General features: G+C 39.2%; 1 protein-coding gene, 2 long non-coding RNA genes and 1 pseudogene across 5 annotated transcripts; 2 read left to right on the top strand and 2 right to left on the bottom strand.

The window, feature by feature from the left end:
- Positions 1–622: 622 nt before the first annotated feature.
- Positions 623–1,746, bottom strand: LOC116916348. The gene is made up of 3 exons (XM_032921573.2): positions 1,596–1,746; positions 1,191–1,415; positions 623–1,131 (listed from the first exon to the last, which is right to left on the bottom strand). The coding sequence occupies exons 1-3, from the start codon at positions 1,602–1,604 to the stop codon at positions 697–699; spliced, it is 669 nt and encodes a 222-aa protein (XP_032777464.2). The 5' UTR covers positions 1,605–1,746; the 3' UTR covers positions 623–696.
- Positions 1,747–2,308: 562 nt separating this feature from the next.
- On the top strand, positions 2,309–4,385 carry LOC123470023. 3 transcript variants are annotated; one of them, XR_006643390.1, is made up of 5 exons: positions 2,310–3,360; positions 3,413–3,458; positions 3,521–3,638; positions 3,700–4,151; positions 4,221–4,385. It is a non-coding gene; the product is annotated as an uncharacterized LOC123470023 (long non-coding RNA). The 3 variants fall into 3 exon arrangements; XR_006643392.1 differs by having other exon boundaries at positions 2,309–3,458; positions 3,515–3,638; XR_006643389.1 differs by having other exon boundaries at positions 2,311–3,458.
- Positions 4,386–4,746: 361 nt separating this feature from the next.
- On the bottom strand, positions 4,747–5,427 carry LOC123470024. Its single transcript, XR_006643398.1, has 2 exons — positions 5,025–5,427; positions 4,747–4,947 (listed from the first exon to the last, which is right to left on the bottom strand). It is a non-coding gene; the product is annotated as an uncharacterized LOC123470024 (long non-coding RNA).
- A 1,541-nt stretch (positions 5,428–6,968) lies between these two features.
- LOC116936305 lies at positions 6,969–11,534 on the top strand (annotated as a pseudogene).
- Positions 11,535–12,373: the final 839 nt, after the last annotated feature.

Genomic DNA, 12,373 nt, shown 5'->3' with positions numbered 1-12,373 from the left:
TTTCCTCATTACTGAATTTCCACATATCTTGTGCAATCGTTCCCGTTATAACCGGTAGACGGCTATGGCATTTATCGTTCAAGTCATCTCATTTGAGAACCTTTCGTGAACGTCCACCTTCCATTTGTCTGCATGCTAACTAGCAAATATCCTGCATATTTATGGTTCTAATGCTGTGGGTCCCCAGGTTGTGGATTTTCACATCAAGCACTTAAGGCAGTGGTCACTTTGGCCGGTTTGTTAGAGACTCGTCATAGCGGTTTACATCTTGCTTTTATGTTGTAAATATTAACCCGTTACTTATGAATGTTAAGCACATACAACTTACTTTTAATAGATTATTGCCACTTTAATAAGCATTCATTCTTAACCGGAGTCTATCAAAACGTCAACTACAAATAAATCTTAGTGTTTTGCTCGTGCTGAAAAAGGAATGTATTTTTGACTTTAAAATAACTCCACCTGCATTTCATTTATGTTTCCTCGACCATGTCCGAAAATCAATGACCGTTTTTGATGCGTTTAGTGTAACATGACGTTAACAAAACAATCTTGGGTTGGGGGGGATTGTAATTGTTTACCAAAAAAAAAAAAAAAAATCTGAATGCGTAAAAATGAAACATTTAATTTAACCGAATTGTATTATACCAGTATTAATTTAAACCAATTTGATTATCAGGCCGTTCGGTTGGATTTCTAAACGTCCAACGTGATGCACTTTTGCAGAGACGAGTTGGGATTGCAAGCTCGGTTCGGGATGAATCCACAAATGTATCCAGCTTGGATGTCACTGACGCGGGAAACCATGGTAGATCCTGCTCCGAATGAGCTGATGATGCGGCAAAGGTTCGTGTTGTAGTGATGGGCAAAGTGAGTGCATCTCCGGTCACCATAGCAGAAATGACTTCCGCATTTGATGGGGTCGGTGACATTTTGGACGATGTACAACGGTGTCTCCGCGCTGAAGTCACAGTTCGTGCCGTAAGACACGAAATCCGCATTGGGATACATATTTTCGGGGAATGTTTTGCGGAACATCAGGGTTTCTTCACGTCGCAAAGGAACTGCTCCGGAGATTTGACGGAACTTTTTCGCCGAGCTTCCATCCACGGTGAAAATTGGGATGTCACTCTTGATTTGTTAACACGCAATTAGTAAAAGAAAAGAATGTATTTAAATAATATTCTCACTGTTCCAAGTTCACTGTCGTCGATGGAGCGGAAAGCTGGTCTAGCAGCCGCGGAGCTGCCTCCGGATGAACGGGAAACAGGTTGCGGGGCAGGAGATTCGATCGAACCAAAAACAGCCTGTTTCGACGCAGCTAACCCATAACGGTATCCCATAAGGAACACTTCCATTGGCGACGGTTGGAGAGCCACCGCGACGGAGATGGCCAAGAAAACTAAAACAATAGACTGACGAACAAAGGAAATCATGAAGTCATCCATTCACTTCAAACAACGAATTGGTTAAGTAACAAATTGCCGCTTTTTTTCTTACTTATTTCATTTTTTTTTTACAGTTTATGAAATTATGAAAAGCCGCGCAAACAACTGAAATTGGTAAGACGGGAAGACTGATCTGTTGTGGCCTACCTGCTTCATTGTCTGTCGTAGACGATGGTTGGGACGGTTACAGTGTTTCTTGCTGCTGAACTACTGAATGACATCTCTACAAATATCAGGCATTTATACTACCGACACTAGCTTGAAAATCCTGTTCTGTCAGACAAAGCCGAGTGCAAAGGCATATGTGCAGGTAAAGAATGTAAATCATTATTTACAAAGAAAAGGATGAGAAGAACGTGTGCTGATAAAAGTATACATGTAATGGAGAGACTGCACAAACCTGCTTATCTCGGGTAGTCAGCAGTCGACAAAAAATTTTATCACGGGGCAAATGACCGAAGTGGTCATCCAGCTTGCCTCAAGGTTAACAAGTAATTTAGTTTTTTAGCAGTTGGGAATTGTTAAAGAATCCTTGCATTCAATTGGAAAAATCAACTGGTTATTGCTCTAGCATTACTTACGAATTCACTCACGTTCGTTGAAAAAGTCAAACAATTTGCATTAGGCCAATACACCCTTATCACATTGTATCAGCAATTGTTGATTCGGGATTCGGAAATATTTCTAAGTTGGTTTGCGTTATGACTTCTTTTTTTGTTTCGTTTTTTTTTTTTTACATTACATGTAAAATCATTCTAAAGAAGACAGAAGACATACAGATGCCTCTGGTACGTTGACACCGAAGAGAAGAGTGGAAAGCAAACGAGTTTTGCTGGGGACCTGATTTTGTAAGATTTTATTTAATTTTTTTACTCAACTGCGTTTGGTGTGAACTTAGCCTACCTCATATGTTACTTCGGGCCTGGTAATATGGCTTTGCTTTAACTTCCCCTTTTATTGCAATGCGTTTGTCTAACATTCTGCGTCAATATCGAATGTGACTTAAATTATAGTTTTATTTTGTACAGCAAAAAATCTAGATATTAGCCATTACTTAAAAAAAAGTCCATCCATTCTGAACTGGCAGAAATTTTGACATTTACTGAAATAACTTGGATGTCGAATTTTTTCATACAGCAAATATGGCAGTCAAGAATAGATGGACTAACAGGGCTTTTCTAAGGAAATACAAAGGATCACAAAGAAGAGATAGCATTTCTAATTGGTTTCGATTCCTTCCACGTTTATTGTTAACGGTGTTCTTGATATTCTATTATAAGTCGAGTGTCTCGCCCCACCTGTCTTCTTGCGGACCAAAAATTTAGCAATGAAACGATTCCAGGTGAAATCAAATTCAAACATTTTAATTTAATAATTTAAAATGTTTGAATTAATAGAAAAAATATTACTATCTGTGTTGTCTTGGGAGATGAAATGGTACTCTATATTTGAATCGTACAGTTAAACTTTGTAGCAGCGAATGCTGACATTTATCTCCACAAGAGGCGCTGAAAACAGTCGCACAATAGTCAGAGTTGAAAATTGTTGCACGCTAGGTGCCCGCAGTATCGAGAAGTTCAAGGAAGTGAATTCAATTTACTCAATCTTTCCTATCTTTGTAATCTGCCTTGTTGTCTCAATCCTCTCGAAAAAATTTTATTTTAGAAACTTCACTAAGGCTTCAGGAAGTTGGACGAAAGAAAATGTAAAAAAAAAAAAAAAGAAAATTTACAGCAAACACTAGTGCCCCCTGGATTCTGGGGGGCAATAGCATTCTTGGGCGCTAGAGGCCCCAAGAATTCTGGGGAGCAATACTGCAATAGCTTTTACCTTATCGGGAATTCGGGACCTAAGTTATTGCATTGAATTGAATCAGACCCCGAACACATGTCAGAGCTCAGTTATTCTAAAGGTAACTGTAAATTTTGTATGCTTATCATGTCACCCTTTTCAAATTGTGTTAGTTCAATTTCAATGGTTTCAACTTGCTGCTGGACAGAAGCTTGAAAGGTATTTGTTTAGTCTACAAACATGAATTCATGTATACTACGTATACCTTTTGGAAGCTGTAGACCATGGAATGCTGATCTGTTGTCTGCAGTTAATAATCCATCTGACCAGGCTTAAAATAGGAAAAATCATGTAAAGGGAAAAACCAATATGAAGAACTTAAGAAAGAAAATATGCTAGGTAAAACAACAAAAGATTTCCTTTCTCAGTTGACGAAATAGTTAAATACCGTCTTTGTTAGAAACTCCTGTAAAAGTATTCTTGATGAAAAATCGGAAATTCCTGGAGATCAACATCTGTGGATAAATTTAGGTAATCAAGTTATTGAAAAATTATCTAAGAAGAAGCAATCAATCAAGGATGCAAGTTGAATGATAAACCATAGTTTGTTGCATTAATATAAAATTAGGATGGAATGTGAACAAGAAAGACATTTAAAATGTTTGCAGCAGATGTTTGTGGTCAGGTTACAAAGTTTATTTACCCATTGTTTAAACACTGTCATTTTGCTGTTGATTACCACACATGTATTATTCATCACTGTAGATGCTGACATATCTATCTACTACATCAACTAGCTGCTTTGTATGGAAGGAGATGAAAAATGTTCTGTTACGAAGGCGTTGCGACCTAAAATGCTTTTTTTTGCATTTTGTTAATCTGAACGTAAATTCGAATTTTGGCAAAATTAAGGTAAATGGCCAATTATCCTGCTGGTAACTCTGGTGTTCTTATTTAATAATCTTTCTTTTTTTGTTAAAGTTTATTAATTTAACAGAAAAATTTTTTCTATCTTGGGGGGTTAAAGTGCACATCTGGGGTATCTTCTTTTCTGTGGCCACTTTTCCCCTTGACCGGTCGATCTCCCTGGCGGATTAATTCAGTGCGATATGTGTGTATTGTTCCAATAACAAATTAAAAACTTGACTTTTGTTTCCATATTTTCTTCATTTCTAAGTTCGTACCCAGCTTGTTTTCTAATTCTAGACATCCTATTTCTTGCCGGTACCAAATAACTTAACCATGGGAATCGAACATCGGACATTTGATTTCAGAGTTCAGCACTCTTCCATTATGCTATTAGCAACCATACAAACTATGTTTGACATTGTGAAACATATCAACTTGTGCACTACAAACAAGGTTATTGAGGAATAAATTGTTGGTACCGTTGCATCACAGATGGATTAATGCTAAAGGTTTGGCCTGATGTTCAGCAGGTCAGATTTTCGATCCCCAATCCAGTCATATATATATACTGAACACGTAAATAAAATTCAAATTGAAATACAAATAAAAGACTTCATTGTCCCTCCATCCACCCACAAATCCACCACTAACTTTTACATTTTTACAAGACAATACATACAATACATACAAGACAATACACAACATACATGAATAAAAACCGTAGGTCGGTTACTACTACGTAGTAGTAGTAGTAGTAGTGGCCGTAGGCCACATAGACGGCTTCTCCAGCAGACGGCTTCTGGAGAACGAGCGAAGAAAATATTCGAATAAAGCGAAATAAAACAATAAGTAGCATGTCTAGAATGTTAGCTTTACCTTTGATGAAGTCTGTCTTGCGAAATGTTGAAGAACTGTCTTATAGACCATTTCTAATGCACCAAAGAAAAGGAAAATAGAAATCCTTAAAATAGTACACACGTGTGCGTTAATATCCTTCACTGTATGTTTTATTGTTGTTCTTTAACTTTGCTTTGCCTGCTCTATTGCCATCTCCCGCCAAAAATTCCCCTTCCTTCATAATTTTTTTTTTTTTTTGCTGCCTTACTTATCTTGAATTTTAGTATAGTCATTTTAGCTTTTGTACCTCAAACAATTAGTAATGAGAAATTTTATTAATGAGCACTATTTAGACATACTTTTTACGTAAGTGTGCAAAAAAATTCAAAAATCGTACGTAGGGATCACATATAAATTTTCAATTAAAAATTAGAAAATAAGAAATGGGGGTGTAATTTTAAATTTTTTTTTGTTTTTATTACATGTAATCAAACTGTATGTGTTAATAAACGTGTGTTTCTAATTTAAATGTTTTTTGTGTAGATTTACTATTTTTGTTTTAATTTTAAAGTTACTGAAATTGGTTTCCGCGTCGAAATTTTTTCGCCGTGTTTAACACGGCGCTTATGGCGCTACGCGTCTTGTTAAAATTGATGCTACATAAAAACTAAATAACCTAAAAAAATCCCCAAATAGTCTAGTTTTGTAGCCAATATAACCTAGTTTATTTTGTATTAATTATATCTTATGAATATAACACAGTAAAAAAGTTATAACCATTACAAAAAAAACTCCCCTTTTTTAGGTTTTTCCAAATTCCGCAAAATTCAAGTGGCTTTTACAACACACCCGCTAGGGTGACATTTTCGGGGGGGCGCTGCAACTTTTACTCGACTACAACTGTTATTAAATTTAAGATTACTCCTCGTTCCTATTTTTCGACACTTCAACATTTTGAATTTTTTTATAACAATAACAATAGGTTTCAATTGTATAGTTGTATGCGCCCCCAGCCACTTGAATTTTGCGGAATTTGGAAAAACCTAAAAAAGGGGAGTTTTTTTTGTAATGGTTATAACTTTTTTACTGTGTTATATTCATAAGATATAATTAATACAAAATAAACTAGGTTATATTGGCTACAAAACTAGACTATTTGGGGATTTTTAGGTTTTTTATTTTTTTTTAACATCAATTTTAACAAGACGCGTAGCGCCATAAGCGCCGTGTTAAACACGGCGAAAAAATTTCGACGCGGAAACCAATTTCAGTAACTTTAAAATTAAAACAAAAATAGTAAATCTACACAAAAAACATTTAAATTAGAAACACACGTTTATTAACACATACAGTTTGATTACATGTAATAAAAACAAAAAAAATTTAAAATTACACCCCCATTTCTTATTTTCTAATTTTTAATTGAAAATTTATATGTGATCCCTACGTACGATTTTTTGAATTTTTTTACACACTTACGTAAAAAGACTAAATAGTGCTCATTAATAAAATTTCTCATTACTAATTGTTTGAGGTACACCCCCCTTTTTTTGCTAGAATGACTATACTATTTGATTGGTTGATGCCTAAATGTCGGCCATCATGTTTTCGAAAAGTAGGTGGAGAAAAGAGTTTGGGCAACCATTAACAAAGGAAACTGATTCTCTAGCCAGAGGTTTTCAACAAATTTGCACGAATGTAATACGAAAAAATCATGAAATAATAGGACACATTTTTTTGAACGAAACTTCAGGCGAGAGCTTGAGAGCCAGAAAACAAAACTGACTATCCGTGAACTAGGAGTGCCCCAGCAATACAAATGCTGTGACAACCAAAGTGTTGAGGATAGAAGCCATGTTCCATCTGGCGGAGGCTAGTGTAATACCTATGTTCGTTGTCTACTGGACGCTAGGCTTCAGTCGTCTTATCTTAACGAATATCGTATTCGATGGCGTCGTCGTTTGTGGCTGGCCAACTGTCTACTGTCTTAGCTATTTTAAGGTAATATAACTAAAAGTGATGACTTAGGTGACCTTTTTAATGACCAAGGTGCTACATTCCTCCAAATACTCACAGTGCTTTATTGTACATTTACATGTCAATTGTAAAAAATCGTCAATTGTCCGAAATCGTCTGCCTCTGTTTCTTGGGCAGTCAATGAATTTGATATAGGACCTGCAATCAATGACTCGCTCTTGGTCGGCCTGGTAGTTTAAATACTTGCAATTAAAATTATTATCTAAAATAATGGCTGCTTGTACGCAATTGGTAGGATACCTTGGCGGATGATTTCAATGATGGCTCCACCGTAAAACCCCATTGGAAATTTTTCAGTGGTGGAAAGATCGCCAATCCGTCATATGATTATCCGCGTCATGGTGTCCGAGTGTCGTGTTCGGTTGGTAAGTTTTTATTCTAATTCTTTTTTTTATAGATCTTATTTTAAACATTATTTAATATTACTTTTTGTATTTATTTATAGCATTTAGAATTAGCCCTCCGTGTTCCATTTGTTAGCCAGGCCTAACAAGGGTTTTGGTTTAGAGTTAAGCTAGCTAGGGCTTGGGAGCAGGGACTCTTTCTTTTTGTTAGCCAGGGTTCTGACGAACCTTGGTTTATTGAAGAATGGGTCCTAGGCTACCAAGTCTTGGATAGCTTTAATTCGCTAGCCAATATCTTGTAAGGCATTGGTTTATAATGGAACGTGAACCTGGAATGTTTGCTCTATGTTCGGTTGGTAAGTTTTTTTTCTAATTCTTTTTAATTATAGATCTTATTTTTAAACATTATTTAATATTACTTTTTTATTTATTTATAGCATTTAGAATCAGCCCTCCGTGTTCCATTTGTTAGCCAGGCCTAACAAGGATTTTGGTTTAGAGTTAAGCTAGCTAGGGCTTGGGAGCAGGGACTCTTTCTTTTTGTTAGCCAGGGTTCTGACGAACCTTGGTTTATTAAAGAATGGGTTCTAGGCTACCAAGTCTTGGATAGCTTTAATTCGCTAGCCAATATCTTGTAAGGCATTGGTTTATAATGGAACGCGAAAATTTCGTCACAATTACACGATCTTGATGAAGAAACCGACGCCGGTAGTCCAGAGTGCCTTAGCACGAGTTTACAGGTATGCACAGTGTCTTGAAATCTATTGTTTAATGCCAATATTAACCGATCTTTTTGGCTTATCACTTAGTAATCACGTTCTGCGCAACGGGGGCAACAATCAGAGCACACTTGACGATAGCCAGTGCCATGTAGAGACATCTTTTAATTTATTTTCTCAACAGCCGTTCAACGAACTTCTCATCTGGTCTGTCCTCATCAAACGCCAAGCCATGGCCAAATTGATGTGGCACCATGGTGAGGAGGCCCTTGCTAAAGCGCTGGTGGCCAGCAAACTCTATCGAGCCATGGCCAGCGAAGCGGCTGACGACGATTTGGAAGTCGAAATCTACGATGAATTACGCAGTTACGCAGCCGAATTCGATCGCGAGGCATTGGAATTGCTAGACTATTGCTACCGTCAAGACGATGATCTCGCCCAGCAATTATTGACCTGCGAATTGTCCAATTGGTCTCGTCAAACTTGCCTCAGGTTGGCCTTTGCATGTCATCATCGTGAACTGTTGGCCCATCCTTGTGCTCAGCTCATCCTGGGCGACTTGTGGCTCGGTGGATTGCGCACACGACGCTCAACCAACCTGAAAATTGTACTGGCCATCATTTGCCCGCCACTGATTCTCCGTTTGGAATTCAAATCTAAAGAGGAGCTCCAGTTGATGCCTCAAACTGAAGAAGAGCACATGATCGACCTGAAGGACGAAGGGCGCGACAACAATACGAGCAGCGATCATTCCTCTTCCAATTCGTCGTCGGCTTCTTTGTCTCCGTCCAGCTCGCCGAGATCCCAACGCAGTGCCAGTATGAGGCGCGTCAGTTTGGCCGACGGAGTTGAAATGAACGCTGGTGGTGGCAGTAGTCATCATCGCCAGCGTCACCATTCCGGCTCTTCTACTCCTGGAGCCACCAGTAACGTACCAATTGTCGAGAAAGATGAGCTTAATCAAGAGAACAACACCAGCAAAGAACAGATAGTTTTTGCGGCTGTCGATCCAGGTGTCATTTACGAACGGCGCCGTATGCGTCAGTCTCGCATCAAAAGGAAATTCTACGAGTTTTACGCAGCGCCCATCACGAAATTCTGGTCTTGGTCCATGGCTTATTTCATTTTCCTCATCATTTACACGTACACGGTGCTGATACGGACGCCACCGACGCCCGAGTGGAACGAATGTTACGTTATCCTGCACATGGCCAGCTTTGGCGGGGAGAAGGTGCGTGAAATTCTGGCCAGCGAGCCGATGAAGCTCAGCCACAAAAATTAATATTATTAAGAATACGATTATATACATATTTACGAATATATATCCGTTTGGGCTTCGAGCGCGTGGAATTGTTGCGACGCCTTCTTTGTCATCGAATTTTTTATTGCCATGATATTTCGTCTCCAGAAAGACACACTGGAAATCGGCCATGTCCTCTACTGTCTCAACATCGTCTTTTGGTATAATGAAAAGTGCACGTTTCGTTTTGGCATTTCAAACTAAACATTTTTTTGGAAAACGTATGCAGGTACATCCGAATTTTAAGAATTCTTCAAGTTTCTAAATTTCTTGGACCGTTCGTGATGATGATTGGCCGCATATTGGAGAAGATGATCTATTACATCACGTTGATGCTCGTGTTGCTCATGTCTTACGGTGTTTTCCGCCAGTCGGTTCTCTTCCCACACGAAGAGTTTTCGTGGTTCCTGGTGCGGGACATCTTTTTCAAACCGTATTTCATGATTTACGGAGAATTGTTTGCCGGAGATATCGATCCTCCATGCGGCAACAGAACCAAACCGGATGGATCTTTTGATCCTGACATGCCCCCTTGCGAAACCGGTCGCTGGCTCAATCCACTCGTAATGACATGCTATTTGCTGGTGGCCAATATTTTACTACTCAATTTGCTCATCGCCGTCTTCAACTCCATTTTCCTGAGGACAAACGTCTTCTCACACCAAATATGAAAATTCAATCGTTTTAATGTCGTCATGGAGTACGAACAGAAGCCGGCCTTACCGCCACCCCTCATCATCTTCTCGCATCTTATTTATCTCATTTTCAAATGGTGTCGAAGATGCCTTAAAGGTGAAAAAAAGAATTGCAATTCCGGGGCTTTAGGGTTTCTATTAACAATAATGTCTTGTTTTGAAACAGGAATGAAAGAGTCGTATGACTACGGACTAAAACTCTTTTTGGACAAGGACGATCTTGAACGATTGTACGATTTTGAAGAAGAATCGATGGAAGGGCTGGTCCGCGAGAGAGAGGCCAAACAACATCAGAGCACAGATGAACGGGTCCGGTTGATTGGAGAAAGATTGGACGGTATGGGGTCCAAAATTGAAGATTCGTACCAAAAATCTGCCCAACATGGCGACAGCCTTCAATCGGTTGACTTTCGCCTGATAAGGCTCGAAGAAGTTTTGGAACAAACGAACGCTTCCCTGGCCGTAATCCATCGTTTCATGTCGTTTCAAAGGAGCATTCGATCAACGGATGGAGACCGCCAGCAAATCTCTCCGACCAAAAACAGGCGCTCGTTCAAATCGTCTCCAAACGTTGCCTTGCCTGCACCACCTTCACAGCCGTTGACTGTCGAAGACTTCCGTCGGCATCTAACAACAGTCGATCCATCAGTCGATCGAAGCCGCATGGGTGGTAGAAGATCTAGCTGTGCGGCGTTCGATCCGGATGATGATGGCCAAACGAGTGTCATGGCGAACCCCCCTCCTATACAGATACATCAAGTGGTTGAACCACAAGATTTAGCCATGCTTCGATCGCTAGGCAACACTGGAGGTAGCCATCTACGACGACGAACAGTCAGCGAGACCTCCAAAGATGGCGTTAGTATTCTCCAATCGATGGAATTCGACGCTGCTGCACGAGAAGGATCTACTTTGTTTGAACCGCCGTTGGGCCGACATTTAGTTCTTGGCCGTACGTCCAGCTCACCTTGGCCAGATGTCCCACCGTCACCCAAGGTAGATAAGTTTCAACTTATTCACACACAAAATAAAATTTGGCATGATACTATTCGTTTTTCTTTCAGAGAGTTGACCGGATAAAAGAGGAAGACGATGAGCTGGGCACCACCACGTTAGCCGTAGCTTCGTACGATTCGAGCGAGCGTTCCATAAGTCAGATGCTTAGTACGCCCGTCGATGATGGCGATGAGGAACTGACGGAAGTCTTTGAACAGCATGACAATGACCTTCTAGATGAAGGTCATTGTCATGACAAGATGTATCAAAGATGTATCAAGACTGTGCGGAACAATCGTTGAGTGAAATTTGAAAATCGTCTGCTAGACAATAGAATTTACATCTCGCCTGGAGTTTCAGTTTAGCTGACTGTTTTTTCACAGGCAGACTTTAACCGCAGTCGATAACATTCTATCTGTTAGTACATTTAATCAAAAGGATACACCATTTTTGTCTTATTTGCTTCCTGAAGTTTCATTTAAATTTAACCATTTGGTGGCATTTTCGTGCAACATGACGTCCCTGCTTGGTTCCAAGATTTCTACCCTTGGTATGGCTCTAAGATATCGGCCTCTGATTGGAGTTTCTAGTCAAGTTTCTAAAGCAAATGCTTTGTTCAATCCGGAATTGACGACTGTTCGCTTTCGCTATCATGCTGACAAAGTTGCAAAAGGACCAGTTCCACGCCGTCACGGCTATGAAGAAAAACTTTTCCAAAGTGGTCTTTTACCCAGAAAAGTGTCAGTAAATAAAGCCCTTCCAATGCCAACTTACAAACCCAAAAATAGTTGGAATGAAAAGAGAGCTCACTTTGGTCAGAATGACTATATTGATTATTATATTAATATATTATTGATTATTATATTAATATATATTATATTATTCTGATCTGACAATTCACGAAGTGCGCGTTCCTTAAAAAAGCGTAAGGCGTGGGCGAACACAGTGACTGCTGGCAGCGAATCGACTTTATTAGCTGCTTGGATAAGAGTGCTCCTGCCGAGCTGTTTCTGATGATGCAGTGTCTTCTTGAACTTGCAACAAACATGCAAACCGATACACAGTTTGACTTCACAATCTAAAGAAAAAACGTCACTATCTATTTTATCATCTATGATAACCTGTAACCTGTAAATCTATGATAACCTGTAAAACATATTCTCTCCCTTCTAAGCTGCAATATTTCCCTCCAATGGTAAAAGAAATCGTCGGAAGCTAATCAACTTTGCTGCAGGTGATCTGTAGTGAAGTAAAAGTTTGTACGAAATTGTTCGCAATATCTCCGAAAATAAAAAAA

The sequence above is a fragment of the Daphnia magna genome, linkage group LG2 (assembly GCF_020631705.1).
Source record: "Daphnia magna isolate NIES linkage group LG2, ASM2063170v1.1, whole genome shotgun sequence".
Classification (NCBI taxonomy): domain Eukaryota; kingdom Metazoa; phylum Arthropoda; class Branchiopoda; order Diplostraca; family Daphniidae; genus Daphnia; species Daphnia magna.
Note: the sequence above shows the minus strand (reverse complement) of the source record. Positions and strands in the feature narration are given on the sequence as shown.